This window comes from Pipra filicauda, unplaced genomic scaffold (assembly GCF_003945595.2).
Source record: "Pipra filicauda isolate LSUMZ 115617 unplaced genomic scaffold, ASM394559v2 scaffold1_size10287979_pilon, whole genome shotgun sequence".
NCBI lineage: Eukaryota > Metazoa > Chordata > Aves > Passeriformes > Pipridae > Pipra > Pipra filicauda.
In genome coordinates, this window is record NW_024104310.1 from 7,279,102 (window position 1) to 7,295,677 (window position 16,576).

Sequence of the window (16,576 nt, forward strand, 5' to 3'; positions counted from 1 at the left end):
TACAGTTAGAATGCATTTTAGACCACATGCCCTCTGAAGCAGGAAACAAGTAATTTGATTTTAAATTAATTTGCTAGAAACACGCGACGACATTTGAAAAGACTGGCACAAACCTGACAGTCCAAAAGTATTTATACAGAGAGCAATTTGCTTAACCAACTGCTTCCTTTGTGTCATTTGGTCTTCCAGATAGTTATATTTGGAATAAAGTGTTTTTTCTGCTTCGGGTACCTCTTGAGGGACTTCCTGTGGTGATGTGGCTTTAGAACTGAGGCAGGTAGGCTGCGGCTCCCTGGGGAAGGGAAATTCGCTTAATACGTGAATAAAATCGAGTGTCAGTCAAGTCAAGGGAAAGAAAAGGTGGACAGGTGAAAGATAAATAGGTTTAAATAATTACTGTTGAAATCCGTTCATGCTTGTAATTTTTTTTCTCAGCATGGAAGTCCCTCTGTAAGCAATTCAGCACAACCCTTTGAATCTGGCTGGAGTTTTATTAATATTTTAGTAGCCGCGTTAGTAATGGCATGAACAGTGGTGGTGTTGTGATGAGCTATGGAGTTTTCAGTGAAATCCCCATCTTAGGTGAATCAATAAAGCCCCACAAACAGAAAACCTGGGCCTCCAGAGGTAGGGACCAACCCTTAAAACATACTCTCCTCTGCCATTAGTCCTGGGAGCTCTTCTTGAGAGCTCAGCAGCAATAATCATCACCCCAGGAAGAACGGGCTGGATTTAATGGCAGCACTCATGCTAGCAAGCACTAGGTCTAGTCAGATGCGTTTATGGAAAAAAAAATATTGCTCTGATTCCAGAGTTCATCCCCTTTCAGGGAAGTACTTCAGAATGTGCTCTCCTTTCAACCTGCGGTTGAGCCCCGTTGGCATCAGTGGGTGCAAAGTAGCCTTAAGTGTTTTGCTGAATAGGAGCTGCAATGCATTTGTGTGTTTACCTGAAGTTTTTCCACATCTACTTTCAGATACCTTTTATCTCTTCCAGTGAACTTTGCATTTTCCTCCCCTTCAATATGTATCCTGTCTTCTCTGGGTGGGGGGGGTTTTTTTACTCTCTTTCAAGCAGACTTGTAGCACAGCATTGGGTTTTGCTCTCTTGCCTTTCTCCAACTGTTACACTGAGTATCTCCACCTCATTGTACAACTTCAGATTACAACCCTTGGTTATTTGGCCGAACTACAATCACCTCTCTGTGTTCCTCAGATCACTGGAGGAAGTTTGTGTCTCAAAACCAGACTCAAAATAGAGGTTGCAAGGGAATTTCCTCCCACCTCAGCAACAACAGCTCAGAAAAAAAAAAAAGAATTTGGACTGTTTGCATATCCATTTACTACAGCCTTGGCATATCCCTTTGCTAAAGCTCAAAAGTTGCAACATAAGCTTGTATTACCTTGTTTCTCGCCATTTCTCTTAAGGTGCCGTCCCCTGACAAGTATAGTCCAGGCTATTTTCGCTTCTAGTTGGAGAGTTCTCCCTAAGAAATAAGCATGCTATCAAAGAAAAAAAGAAAATAAACCCATCTAGGATTATTTCCAGCAGGAAAAACAACTGCAACTGAGGGGGCAGCGAGGTCAAAGCCCAGGAGTCCGGAGTCAGAACTCTGAGATTTGTGAAGAGTTAAGTGAGTTGCACATGGATAAGCAGTTGAAGGCTGAGCCACCACCTCCAGTAGGGCAAAAAGAGGTAACAGAAACAACTTTCCTACCTGATACTGCATGCAATGCATTGCACCAGCTCCATAGTGCATGTCACTGGTTTATGTGGGGTTTATGGCTTGTAAAAATGTGTGTTTGTCAAGGGGTAGGAAAGCAATAGTGTGTAGTAGGTTTTAGTAAAGAAGAGAGAGGATTTTGTTATAATAAAAATAATTGGAAAGCTTGGAAAATGTGCATTATAAATTAAGATGGGATTCTAAGAGGCTTTGGGGAAAATAATAAATTATCTATAATGTTACTGTCTTGTTTTAGGAGCAAATATGTGTGTGTTTCCCCACTGAAAATCAGCTCCGAGAATGGCATCTGCTGAATTGGCAGATCTGTACCTTGAGTTCACTGGAGGGCATCTGCTCTCTGTCACAGATTAACAATTCTTTTCCTGTTAACACATAGACCCAAGAAAGGTGCGACAATTTGAGTAGCTGATGTGTAACTAAATAGCAAGCCTTGGTATTAGTCAGTTGATCTGGACGAAGTGCAGCTCACTCATTGTTTCTTAATACGTACACGTGGACATTTTTTTTCAATTTTTAGGATTATGTTGTCCCTATAAATACCAAGAATACATGTATTTGTACTGTACACTGAGTGACTTCAGGCTGTGTAATTCTCTGTATCCTCGTTGCTGACTTCCTGGGGTTTCTTCCCCTTCAGATTTATCATTTTATTGACATAACATTGCCTTTATTATTAGAGAGTGATGGATTCCTCTCTTTGAAATCAGGAAGTGGAGGTTTGGGATCTCCTCAGAGTCTGGAGAACTCCATAGCTCCTTGAGATTAGAACCAGGTGTGGTTGTGTGGGACAGAGTTAATGAGAGGGAAAGGATGACACAGTACATACATCACACCTCTCCCAGATCTGCTGTAAAACTGCTGGCAAGTTTGTGCACAGCAGGAGCAATCCTTTGGAGAAATCTTGACAGGACTACAGGAAACAGACTCATCCCTCAGCTGGGGCTCACCTTCTCCAGGCCTGCTGATTCATTTTGTCATACAGGGTGGAATTTACTGAACTAAATGTAGACATCTGCACCTGAACTTGTCATCTGAGGCCCCTGTATACTCAATGTGTGTCTCATCTCCAACTGAACCCAACAATTGCATTAGGTCAGATGTTGTAAAAGTACCCATTTCCCTCCATTGACCATAAAGGAAGCACTTAGGTTGCACACTTAGGTGAGATAAATTCCACTCATAGGAACCAGAAATCCTCTAGCCTTGAAGTTTTTCTTTAAGGAGCAATCCTCTTTCTCAGAGTGCTTCTTGGCATCTTGAACTTCGTCTTCAGAAAGAAAACATTCCTTTAGAGGAAGGAGACTCAAATATTTGATATCCCTGTCTCAGGAAAAAAAAAAATGTATGTATATTTAACAAAAAAACCACCAAAACTTTTAAATAAGGTAAGGAAGCATAATAACTAGGACGAATTAAAAGACCATGTCAGGAATTCTTCTCTCAGGGGATTGGTTATCCTTCATGTTTAAATGCCTTTTTGAGATAAATAAACCCTGTGATCCTAACAGGGAGGCCAGAAATCTAAGTCCTTTTTTAGTGCTATAACAAAATGTCATGACAAGTCAGGAACATTCTAGCCTTGATATATTCAGCAACATTGTGATAAAGAAATAATCCCCGTTTCCTCCCTCAACTTTCAAAGGGTCCTGAGACACAAATGTCACCTTTCTATAGCAGAGCATAATTGATTCTATTTGCAGCTGCTTAGAAAGAGGTGGAGGAATATGGAAATAATCCAGGGAGGACTTGAAATCAAATGGAAGTTCACATGAGGTTATGAATGCCAACATAAAAGAGCAAAGCCCAAAGGATGCTATTTTTGAAGGCCAGATCTTGTGTGGACACTACATACTTATGGTCCTCCTATTCAGAAGTAATCTCTGTGCCGGCACACAAGGACATGCTCATCGTCTTTTTGATGAATGTCCCAAGAAGTTGCAACTTGCCAAATAAAGCCAACAACTGCGAGGGAGTAACAGATTTGGTATGCCCAAGAGGCAGGGCTTTCAGTGATTCACTCAGTAACAGGAAACGTTGAATGTGTTCTGAAAAAAACACTGTTTATGTCAGTAAAGGATACATTATATGATTAAAAATTCATCCTGTATAAATCATCAGAAAGGCACCACAGAAATAAAATCGTTGATGTTACAGGAGGATAAGACCTCAGAGTACAAACTGGTTGCTTTCTCTGCCAAAATGCTGATCCATAAAATATTTTGTACAACTTTGTGGAATCTACCTTTAAATGTATCAAACAACTTGGATTTCTTCATTTGCCAAAGGGAACAATTCACTTGCTAAAAAAAAATCTCTTGGCTGGGTATATTGCTTTAAATACCAGTCCCTTTTTTCCCCTATTTTTCCTTTCAAAGTACCATTTCATTACTGTCTTTTACTAATTTTATCCATCAATCACTTTTTATGATGTCTTTAATATGACTTACTTTATTAGACTGTTGCTTGCTTCCTATTTTCTGGGGCTTACCCCCCTGAAGTCACACAGCATTGTTCTTTCATTTCATTATTTCTTGTAAATTAGTATCTCTGTGCCCTTTTCTGGCTTTTTTACCTCTTTCTCTACAACTCCCTCAATTGTTCCTTTTCGGAGTTCTTTTGCCAAGAAGCAAGCACATATTCCAAATACAATTTCTACAGAACTGTAAGAGAAGAAATAGCATCTCATTATCTAGATGTGATGCTTTCATATGGTTTTCTGCATCGTTATATCCCACTGCAAAATCACGCCTAATTTTTTTAATATTATTCCAGGTTTCCAAAATTTCGTTTGAAATTTTCCCGTAACTCTTTCATTTGTACTTTTTTGAATCATGTCCCATTTTGCTATATTTTGTCCATATTTCACTTATCTTTTCCTTTCTGCTTCCTCGATTTCGATACTCTCTCCAATTTAATGTTATCAGCTAACATGAGGATTATATCGGTCAGGACCTCTTCTATATCTTTAGTGAAGATAATGCTGACCCTAATCCCTAGAGATTTCCTCCACTGAAGGTAAAGTTTGTGCTATATTTGGGTCCTTAGAATGGCTTTTCTGCACACAGCAATGGGTGAATCCGAGCCAATTACAATTTATTTTAAAACTAGACTTTTCTATAATAGACATCCAACTGTTTTCTTAAGGTTTATATATCATATGTCAGTTTGATAGATTAAGGCTGTGATTTTGAGAGGTGAGGGAGAGAAGAAGGGAGATAAGTGAGCTAAGCCTTGAGCAAACATCAACTTTCAATGAGATTTCAGAATCTCACTGCTAAAGGCTTTTTGAAAAACGCATTCAGATCAATTTGTCGCTATTACAGGCACAAGCAGTGGGTGTGGAAGCCCTGTCTGGGTACTTACAACAGCCACTCCACCAAGAAACACATTAAAAACTACCCTCTGCAGCATGAAGACTAGTGAAAGATGTGCCCCTGAATACCAGGGCAAAATCTCCCAAAGGAATTTCTGCCAGATCCCATTGTCTCTGCCCAGTACAATTCCTCCACTCACTTATTCCAAGAAAGAAACAGGAGATTCTGTACTTGTCCTTTTTGCCTTCTTTTGACCTCTGTGCATAGTCCTCACCGTACAGGAGAACCACCTCACTGCCTTTGTCTCTCTGACATTTGACTCTGAGTCAGCACTCTCGTTTTCACCTCCGAGTCTTTATTTAATTTACTTTAATCACAGGCTACAGCAAGTGTTTAGTGATCTGTGATTCCCATGATTATTCCCTTTTCTTCCTCTCTAAGCTCAGTGTTGTGTTTACTTATTGCTGCTCTCTTGGGTCGTTTCCAGTTTTCCAGGAGCATTCACTATTGATTGCTAATGATGTGTTAACTGAGTGTATTGGATCCCTTTATGCCCTACAAAGTGCCTTGCCTGGATCTGCGGCTTTGCATATGTTTTGGGCTTTCTAGGTATTTGTCTACTTACCTTTTTGTTAATTCTAACAGGCTCTCCCACTTCTTACTATTGATGCCCTTTTTGTATTATTTTATGAAAAGTTTATTTTCTTAGGCAATTGAATTTTGTTTAGTTGCATCCCCTCGTTGGTTGCTGTTATGTCCCTAGCTCTTTTCTTTCCCAAGTTCATGAAAACCTTCTTAATCCCTTTAACCTTTCTGGCAAAGAGTAACCTTTGCTTCTTTCCTACAATCATTCCTAATCTTTCCCTCCTCTCTCATATGTATGGTTCCTACTTTTTCTAGTCCCAGTTCAGACCCTCAAACCTTTATCTACTGTTTTCTGAATCCATGTTCACTACCTCTTCTTCTTTGAAGGCTTTTCAGAAGAAATCCTGTCTGTTTACCTTGCATGTTCCCCATCTCCCTTTGACACTGATGCATTCTAATACTTTTTGGGAACTCCTCCTGATAAATAACTAAATAGTCTGTGATAATTGCATTGTATTTTGTTCTGTGAATTTCCTAACCTGTGTCTGCTAAATCTAGCTCTGTAGTTGACAATGTTATCAAGCTGACATTGTCCTCACAGTTTTCTTTGATTTCTGTTTACTGGTAAGAATTATATCCAACAAAGCTTCTGTTCTCACTGGAACTCCTATTTTCTACATCCTGCAGCTGCATATGATTTAAGACTGTTTCAATGATCTCTGTTTTGACATATTCATAACAGAACAGATAATGACTAAATGTATTCCCTAATGAACAGTATCAGAAAGTTCTGACTGTGCTAAAACTTGGTATGACATTTTTTCCACCATCATACTGTAGAAAATGGGCTCTATATGACAGCTGCATTCTGAATATGGATTTTTAGAAGCTTTATCTATGTCTTTGACCTGTTCTGTTCTTTCTGTTCTGACTCTCTTTTTAAAAGGTCTCTTCTCAATTGTTGCAGTTCTTTTGAGTAGAGCATTAAAACTCTAGCCAAGACTATGACCTTCTGGATGCTGCAGCTAATTGCAAACAAGCAGCTTCCATCCCCGCTTGCAAGCAGTGCTGGAATGTTCAATCTTGCCCATTTTACCCCAGGTTCAGCATTTCTCTGAATTCAGCTATAAATTTTGCATTGACTGTGTATACTGGAAAACAGATGGTCCATTTTCACATTAATAATAAATATATAAAGCTGTACCTATTCTCTAACTCCATCACCATCATGCTCACAAAAATAATACTTTATCTGTACATGGCATCTCTCTTATAACTATCTCACAGGCTGTTTAAAAGCATGGGTAAGTATTGTCCTAATTTTTTTTAAATTAAAGCAATGGTATTGCAAGACAAAGCACAAAAAATTTTCAGTAGTTACTCAGACAACAGAGTAAAACAGTTCAAAAATAACACACCTCTCCTGCTTAGAGCCATTTGGCATTGTTATGACCCACAGAAGATATTAGCTTTGGTATTGCCCATTTACACCAGATAGTGGTCCAATACAGTCAGAAACAAACTGTGAGCAGGACTGGGCAAATATCAGATTTTTCACTTTAGTGGCCAAGCTGAATAATCAAGTAAAATTTAATTTTGGATTAACACAAAATGGAAATGCTTTATTTTGACTAGCAAAATAAAATAAGGGGGAAACATTTCCTGTTTTCTTCTAAAGAAAGTCTCTTGATTCTGTTAAAAGAAAGCTTTAACCTGAAATGAAATTTCTATTTCATATTTGGATGACTTATTTAATTATGTATCATATCTCTTTCATTAGTGAGTTCAACCTCCAAAACAATTTCTGAAAATTATATATTCCCCAGAAATTTTTTACCCAGTTCTGCTTGAGAGTTCCTGCTCTAAATAGATGAGACAACCAGTGCTTCAGGGAGTGGCAGTATTCTTGTCCCCATTTGGCAGAGGAGGACCTGAGAATCGCTGAATTTAAGCAGTGCACCTAAGATGGTGGCGTGAAATACTTCAGGCAAGCAGTAAAACCTTTGAGATGCTTCCAGAAGCCTTGTGTCCCTACAGCAACTTGAGATCAGAAGTGTGTGATTCAAAGGCGAGGGGTCACATCATGTTGTGAGAACAAGCCAGGCGCAGGATGAGGCAGGTGGAAAAGCCCTCTCACATGTTTGTACCTGTAGCCTCATGCAACCAGACCCTGGTGACAGAGAGACTTTTGCTCATCTCAGAGGAGAAGTTTTGGCAGTAGAGAGCAGAGCGTGGTCCTGACTGAGAAGGTGCAGATTTTGCCCACTAGCTGTGGGTGAGGAACCTCAGGAACAAGGCTTCAGAGACAGGAACCCAATGCAGGTCATCCAATTCATCCTTCGGCATTTCAGGAGATAGATGCCACTTCTTGTCACCCCCATCTGAAGGTGTGAGCCTTCAGGACACAAAAGTCGTAAAATCATGAGTGGGTCTATGATTCCAAGTTTCCACCTGCCATTAACCAGAGCAACCTGGTCTAGTAGAAGACATCCCTGCCCATGGCAGGGGGGTTGGAACGAGATGATCTCGAAGGTCGCTTCCAACCCAAACCATTCTAGGATTCTGTGATTAATACTCAATGGCTGTTGCACTACCTTTCTATAGTTTCCCTCTCTTTTGTTTCAGAAAGCAAGTTCTACATGTTAGCTTGTTTTGTTGTTGCTGTTGTTGGGTCGACCCTTGGGCTCACTGCAGCGTAGGCAGAGCTGTCGCTCGCGGGGTGGGCACCGTGTGAAGTGCATGGCTGTGTCTCTGTGGTGGTGGTGGCTTTAGCTGGGGTGATGGTTAATGGGATAAAAAACTCAGATACTTCCTTCAGGGCGATTGATCAATTTGTTTTCCTCATCTTTGCTCTTGCTGACAACAAGCTTGATGAAATCAGTCTTTCTGAAGGCAGCACAGTGGATTTGACAAATCCTGCGGAGCTGCTGGAGCAGATCCCCGAGTTTGCTGAGGAGCTGATGGAGCCTGAGGATTGCTTCCCCGAAGGTAAGAGCCTGCATATAACACTGCAATGGTGAGGCAAGAAGCGTTCTCTTCTCTTATTGAACATCTCTCCACCTTCTCCCCACATTTCTCTGCCTGCTTGCAGTAGTGTTTCACTGGATGCACTTCATTTCTTAGATACTGTAATGTTCCAAACACACACTCAAAATCCCTTGTTATCGTTAGTCTTTGGATTTCCAAGGCAGGATAAGCTAAGAGCATGCTCTAAAATGGTCTGCAGCTTCTACAGTGTTAGGCCCTTTTTAATCATAATTTATGCCATAAAGGTTTTGTTGGATTTTCTTAAATGTTGATTTTTCTAATTTGGCCAATGAAGATTTTTTACTTCCAGTATTTGTACGTGATCACATTTGGTAGAAAACTGACCAGATCAGAATGTTTCTGTTTCTTAAATGTGTACAGGCAGTTAACAGAAACATTCTGGAGAGTTGATGAGTCCCAGGAACTCACTTCCATTTATTTTAAAGGGTGTCAAGATTAGCACATCCAGTAGCTTTCATCTGACCATAGGAGTGCTATGTAAAGGGTATTTTACTTAATTATTTTAGATAACAGATCACATTTACATATCTCTTTTAGTACTGAAATACACCACCATTTTAATAGTATTTTAATACCAGCCTGCTCTAAACCAAAGGTTTAAAATCTAGCTACATCAGAAGACCTATGTTAAAGTAAATATATAGAGTAAATATTATATAAAGTAAATGACATACAAAGTTATTTCTTCTCAAAGTTCTATTCCAGATATTATCTCAGCCAAATTCCTCATTTTGCTTTAAATCTGGGTTAGGAAAAATAGGGTTAGCTGAATGTTTGTACATTCTCTTGAAAATTCAAGGATTATTACAAATAGAAACAGAGCAGCTCAGATGGGATCAGACAGAGATGATTTGCTGGGCATATGAATGCCCCTAAAGTCAGCAAAAATGTGCATCTCTATATCTGTGAGAAAGATGATTGAATGAGGTAAGGGAGCCCTGCAGGGCTTACAAATGTCCTTAGGATCCAGACATTTTTTTGGCAGCTCTGCTTAAAAGCAGTAGCCAAAAACTAATGCAGTTGACGGAAGAAAGCCTGGTGTAACTATTTGGGCCCAAAACAATAACATTTGGAAATTAGGTCTGGTGTTTTCATTCTTTCACAATATATTTCTTAATGAGGTTAGTGAGCAGCAAATCTATGTCGTGTGCTGTGAAATGATTATGTTACAAATGCTTAAACAAGCCTGTGCTGTAATGTCGATGCTGGTCAGATGCCAGTTTACAAATTCTAAAACTACAGTTGGCCGTGGTCTCCTCCCTTTTTAAAAAAATAAGGTGGGCATCACACAAAACATTCCCAGAGCAGCAACACTCTGTAATTTGCTCTGTCTTAAAATAACCAGACCTGCCTGAAATTCCGTCGCGCAGGACCACAACGGTACCAACCCAGTTTGTCGGTTCTTCACTGCTGTCAATGGTATGCAGGGTAACAATCTGTTCTCTTCTGGATGGATCACTGGAAATATTTAACTTGTTTTGAAGCCTGCTCATCATTCTGGCAGCAAAGTAGAAACAAAAGCACTGTGGGCTGAACCCCAAGCTTGCCTTGGGTTACATCCACACTTCAGGCTCCTTCACTCTTCTCATGGAGTATCCTTGCTCTTGCCTTTTGGCTTTTATTCTCATCTCTCGTATTTTCTCACTGGTCCATGTTCAGGGTGTTTTCCTCCTCTCCCAGGATACGGTCAGCTGAGCCTTGGGCTCTAAATGGGAATTGAAGGAGAGCCTGCTCCCAGCCCTCAGCCAAGTGCATGGTGTTCAGGGGCACTGGGGATGCAGTTGCAGGGGATGTCCTGCCCAACATATCTACTCTCCTGTCCTGTGCAGCACATATCCATGCAGATTTTTCAGAGTCTACTGTGTAGGTTAAATGTGGTCACATTCCTCATGGATTTGGCAAAAATGCATAGACTTACCATGATTATTCACTCATAAAATTTCAAGTCAAAGTGCCATAAACTGAAAGTCCACATGATTCTTACAACAATGACATTAACATTTGGTTTGATTTCTGCAGGGAAGTAGAGTGTTTCCCTATAATCAACTTCTATTAAATGCTTTCCAATATTTTTATCCAAACTCACTATTGCAATTAAACCTCATGGAGTTGTCACTTCAATCCGGTTAAAAACCAAGTAAGCAAATAAACAACAGTCTAGTTAGCTAAGATGACAAAGTTGCAAAGTACTAAAATGGAAATATTGAAGGGCGTGCACTGGTCAAGTTTATCTAGTGTTGTCTTTACTGGCTTGTAATAAAGAAATATGACAATATTTGGTATATCTGGGAGAATGACCAGTTAATATTTGTGAAAGAAGATTAGATTAAGAGGAAGAGCGAGAAGGGAAGGGTTAATTTCTTACCTTGTTAGCTCACCAACTATCTAAATTCAAACTACAGCATTTCTAAACACATCCAGCACAGGTTATGTCCTGAACAAATATGTCCCGGATTCAGGCCCCTTTTTTTCAGATAACAAAGGCAACGAAGATAATGCATGTTCTTGAAATAGTTGCTGAAAGTTTGCTGAGGTCACAGTTTTCCGGGAGTTGGGTGACCCAGATAAGCCATAGGTCGCTTTTCTTGGGGAGACTTGTTAATGTGTTATCATCTCAAAATAGCTTTGATTAGGGTCAACAGGGAACATTCTTGGGTCAGGAAATGTGAAGGCAAGGTAGGGTCACAGCTCTGGCAGCTAGCAAGTATTGCTGGGAAAAACCTGATAGAAATGGAGAGGCCATTCTTGTTACCAGTTGATGGGAAATCAACATCTATCCAATGCCAGCTATTTGGGTACTTTTTCCTCCAGATGCCTTGCAACACTCCAGTTCTGTTACCTCCATTGGTATGTGTTCTCTGCATCAAAAATTGCTGTCTGTTTGGACATTATCTTCTGTGTCTCACAGAAGGTCATCCAAAGAGAGCCCCCTGGCCCCAGCGTGCTCCTCTCTCCCAGACCCTAATAGGAGAAAGTTCTCACCGAGTCCTTAAGTGTAATTCCCTGGACGCAGCCCGCTGGCACAGGTCTCAGGGGAATATCGTCAGATGGTCATGCGGGAATGAGTTACCTTGCTCAACACGCGGTCGGTCGCAACTCGTGACACCAAGGGCACCCAAAACCATCATTTCATGTGACCATGTGGGAGCAATCATCGCAGTTGGAAAATGCCACGCGCTGAAGTTACTCTGATTAGCGGTGGGATCCATGTCGTGCCCTCCCCAACCGCGATTAGCGGCTGTTTAGAAGTCAAAAAGCGAAAAAAGACCCCAAAAATATACCATTAAACTGAACAAATCGAAATAGAGCTACAGGGACTGCCACCAGATTATGTTTAAAAGCTGTGTAAAACCAAACCAAGCCCAACAAAATGTGTTAGTTGGCTTCCTAGGAAAAAAGTCATGGAACCAACTCAAGTTTTAAAGTGTTGCTTTCCTCTAGCCGTCAATACCTGGGATACTGCGTGTTTTTCCATCAGGAAAGGCGTTCTAGTATTCTGTTGTGTAGAATTTTCAGGCATCACAAGACTCTTACAGCCCTATTGCACGTTCAGAATTAAATTTATACAGCTTGGACAGGAGCTCTAGATTTCAACTCATCCACCCCTGGCTCAAAGCACAGATGACATCAGTGGTAACCCAGGCTGCCACTGCCTTTGCTTCAAGGTGTCACACCACTATTTGTAATGACCTCCAAGACGATACATTTTGAGGAGAGTAGCAGCAGAAATCTGAAATGTACCGTTTTTAAGCCCTTGGAAGAGTGAAAAACACTTGTCAGGCTCTGGCACTGTCAGATGCCCTTTTGGCAGCACCCAGTTGTAGCTGGGTTTGGATTTGAGTGAAAACTCAAATCTCCATGTGTGTCTCAGGTACCCAAATGCTGGAGACAGTGATGGCAAATCCCTCTCAGGTTAGGCCTAAAGCTGCACACAATAAAACCCAGCTGTGCAGTCACAGAATGATAAAATGGTTTATGTTGGATGGGACCTTAGAAAGGTCATCTAGTTAAATGGTTAAATAAGAAGGGTCTGCAGAGATCATGTTCCCTGCAGCATGGGGAGACAGTTGGGGTCTTTCAAAGGGTTTGCTCCCTTACTTGTGCATACTCAGCTAGGCAGACCAGTCATTAGAAACCCAGATTTGTGTGTAGATATATACATATATATATATTTATATACCACGTTTTGAATACCTACCTGCTTGAGTTTATGCTGAGAAAGCTGTATTTTGTGTCAAACTGAGCAATGCTGTAACCAGCATTCAAAGCTAAGCAAAATACTGTTTTGTTCTAAAAATGAATGTCCCAGTAATTGGGAACTCCTGTATAAAGGCAATAACAAAATTGCTGCAGTTTGAACACAAAGTGCCAGACTTACTGGACAACATCATAGAATTAATTGGTGTTCTTCGTTTATTGAAGAGAACCAGCAGCTCAATCCATCCAAAATCACAACTAATAATTTTATGAAAATGTAAATATATATATTATTGTGAACAAGAAGTGGATTTGTAAGGTCTTTATCCGTAAACTTAAAATTAATAGGCTTGGCTGTCATGCATTGAAGAGGAAGGTTTTGCAGTATAACTCCCACATTTACAAGGAGATTTTTTTCCTGATGCACTAAAGTAATGCAATCAGGTCTAAGAGCTCCATGATTAGAGTGCACCAAACTAGAAAATGTGAATATGGAACCAAAGGAATATTTACACAAAGTACATTGTACATTAAATTCTTCCTGCCTTTTTTTTCTTTATTTGGTAACTTGTTTATCATTGTAGCAGATGTTTAACAAGAGGTTTAAGATGTATTATAATATTCAGTTTGTGATTGTGCTGTAGGACACCCTAGTGACTGAAGGGACCATTTCCCTTGTTATGAAAGACAAACAAAAAGTAAATAACATCATGTTATACTGATGCATTTGGAAAGGTTTCTTGGTAAATAGGTCTCTGTTTCATGAGAAATGGTATGTAATATTCAAATGTGAATTGAAAATAGACATTATTCTTGGAAAAGTTGGCCACTGATGCAGCTCAGAACAGCTTCACAGGTTTACCAGTAAAACATTCAATCCTTTGGGGGCACTTTTTCTGCCATTCTGTGTTTCTGATAAGTGGTAGTCAACTACACAAAATGAGTCAGTTTTCTCTCAAAGAAGATGTAACCCAGCATGAATTACAATGGTAAAATAAGCCCTGAATAAATCACAAGGTGATCAGCTTCTTCTGCACGTTCCCTACTAGCTTTTATTCCAGGAGGATAGTACAAATCTGTTAGACAAGGCAAGATGAGTAATGCTGTCATAGGAAATGTCAAAGGGTTTATTCCTGCCTTGACACTTGCTGTGCTAAAAGGTGTTAATAAACAGTCTTCTTCATGAGGATAAAGCAGCTTCCAAAACAAGAAGCTGCCTTAGGTCATGCCTTAGACTCATTGGAGTGATTTTGATATTTTGATTTCACAGAAACTAAAAAAAAAAAAAAAAAACCCAAACAAAAAAAACCCAACAAAAAAACCCAAACCAAACCAAACCAAACAAAAAACCCCACAAAACAAAAACAAACAAAAAAACAAAAAACAAAACCAAAAAACCCAAAACCAAAAACAAACATACAAAAATACCCCCCCAAAACCAAACCAAAACAACACCAAAACCAAAACCAACCTATTAGACTACCCACCAAGTTCAGGTAAACTTTTTTTGTTGGTTAGGTGAAGCTTCTAATTGAACATGTAAATTTGTGTCAAGGTGACCAGAGCAGTAGGCTACCAACATTACAAGAGAGTTCAGAAAAGCACAGGCATGAAAGAACAGTCAGTGAGAAAAATCAGAACATTTGAAAAGGAAACAGATTTTTACTAAACCATTAAAAGACTTGTTTGTGACCACTTTTCTTTTTTTTTCTTTCAATTTCCTTTTTCTCTTTGATTTATGAATAGTTAAAAGTAGCATTTCATCTGAATTGCAGCCAGCATGATTATTCATGGAAGTGCTACTTGACATTAGTAATTGTATCAGAATTTGGTCTAAACATTTCTGAATTGGGCCCAATCAAAAGCATTGGATTTAATAGCACTGTATTTTGGGCTGACTCATCTGAGAAGCTATTTTGGATTTTTCAAGGTATTACTGTCAGTAACTAGGACTCTTTTTTTTCAGATTGAAATTGCATGGAAGCCATCAAAGAGCATAAAAAAATAAATTAGTGTTGCTGCCTGGCTTTCTGTCTTTAAAAATACCTCTCTGTACCTGTAGACTATCAGATGGAAGCTGACTGAATCAGTAACAACCTGGTTTAACCACTTTCCATCACAAATGAAGGGACTTTGGAACACAAAGTGCCCTGCTCATTAGTATCTAACATGAAGGTGATCCCCTAATTTTAGCTGTGTCTGGACTCAGGTAATCACGTAGGCTCCCTGTGAAGTGAAATGACGGAGGCAAACTCCTCCAGGGAATGATTCATCCAACTGTCTTACAATGGGGAAAAACACTTCCTGGGAGACCCTAACCTTTTCCAACAGTATTTACAGGGCATTTATACTCCATAAAAGCATGACAGAACATGTCATGCCTGTTACTAGCTGAGCCTAGGTGTTCATGTAAGAGGCTAAAAAGCCAAATATCCATCTAGCAAGTCACTTACGAGAAAAGAGTGAGAAGTTTCTGTGAAAATATTTTAAGTCGGAAAAAAAGCTGATTTTTTTTTCCAAATAGAAATTGATTTTTGGAACAATCCAGACTCAAGGATGGTTTATTTTACTACAAGCAGTGGCTACTTCCAGTAAAAAGGGGATTTCTGCTTAACATGAGCAATCCAACTTGCTCATTAGGCTGCTCACATGATAACTGACGGATTTGAGCCCAAGTCTTTGGACTTCCTGATCCAAGGCTGAGTTGATAATTAAGTGGATGGTCTACCTGAATATAAGCACAGAGTGTGAAGCAGACACTTCAAAGGTGGTAACCACTATGCAGGTTGTGGAGTAAGAAATAGTTCAAGAGCTTCCTGGCAGCACTACTCACAGATGCAATTAACAGCCCCCTCCATCACGTGGTGCTGGTGGGATTATACTGATGGGCATCTCTCAGCAGAGCTGCCATATGAGTATGTTAGCTCAGAGATGCTGGTACCAGGCAGTGTTACATGCCTGAAGTCTGTTCCCTGTACCTACTTCCTAAAATATACCCAAACCATAGGCATTACCATCTGTGAGCACTGTACTGGTCTTAGCAAAAAGTAGTGACTAATATGATGTCTTTCTATCCCTTGCCTTGATTCTTTAGTGTTTAGGATTGAAGTGCTTAGAAGGATAATACTTGCCTTTGCTGAAGTGGTAGCTGACCTACAAAGAGGCAGAGAGCTGGCTCTTACATTTCTGTCTTCTCCCAGAATTATGTCTTTCTCAAATATGCTTATTAATTTAGTGTATTTCTACTGAGCCCAGAATTTCTCTGAATTCCAGAATACAGCGGTAAGCTGGGAACTGATGTGAGTCTGTGTGATTCAGGCATGTAGAGGACAGTTAGTTACTTGCATCATGGTCCCATTACCTTTGCATAAGTGGTTTGCTGTCCTATTAGTCCCACACCAAAACCTGCCACAGTCAAGAGCCTACACCTATCCAAAATCTCAGAAAAGTAGGGGAAAGGGGAGTTCTGGGAGTGGTTCATGTGTGAAACCTCCTGCAGTTCCGCTCCTCCATAGCAGGGATCTGGGATAATAAAAACTCACAGAAATTGCCAGGAGGACCATGGCAGCTCTCTTCCTCCTGGCAGAGCCCACTGCCAGCACAGCCCCACTTCCAGCTGCTTGGGAATCCCGGCATCCCAGGAGCTGCACTTGATCTCCTTGCATCTCAAGCGCCTCAGTTATGCCAC

The 16,576-nt window shown here is 40.1% G+C and overlaps 1 protein-coding gene across 4 annotated transcripts in view; it reads left to right on the plus strand.

Annotated features, from left to right (window-relative positions):
* LOC113991446 (sodium channel protein type 5 subunit alpha-like) overlaps positions 1 to 16,576 on the plus strand; it is a 215,727-nt gene that overhangs the window by 156,327 nt on the left and 42,824 nt on the right. For 3 of the 4 annotated variants that reach the window (XM_027727795.2, XM_027727793.2, XM_027727798.2), the window contains 2 exons: positions 1,549 to 1,695; positions 8,511 to 8,631. In XM_027727795.2, the coding sequence (XP_027583596.1) occupies positions 1,549 to 1,695; positions 8,511 to 8,631 (268 nt within the window). The remainder of the gene's footprint in view (positions 1 to 1,548; positions 1,696 to 8,510; positions 8,632 to 16,576) is intronic. The other variant, XM_027727796.2, reaches the window with a different exon arrangement.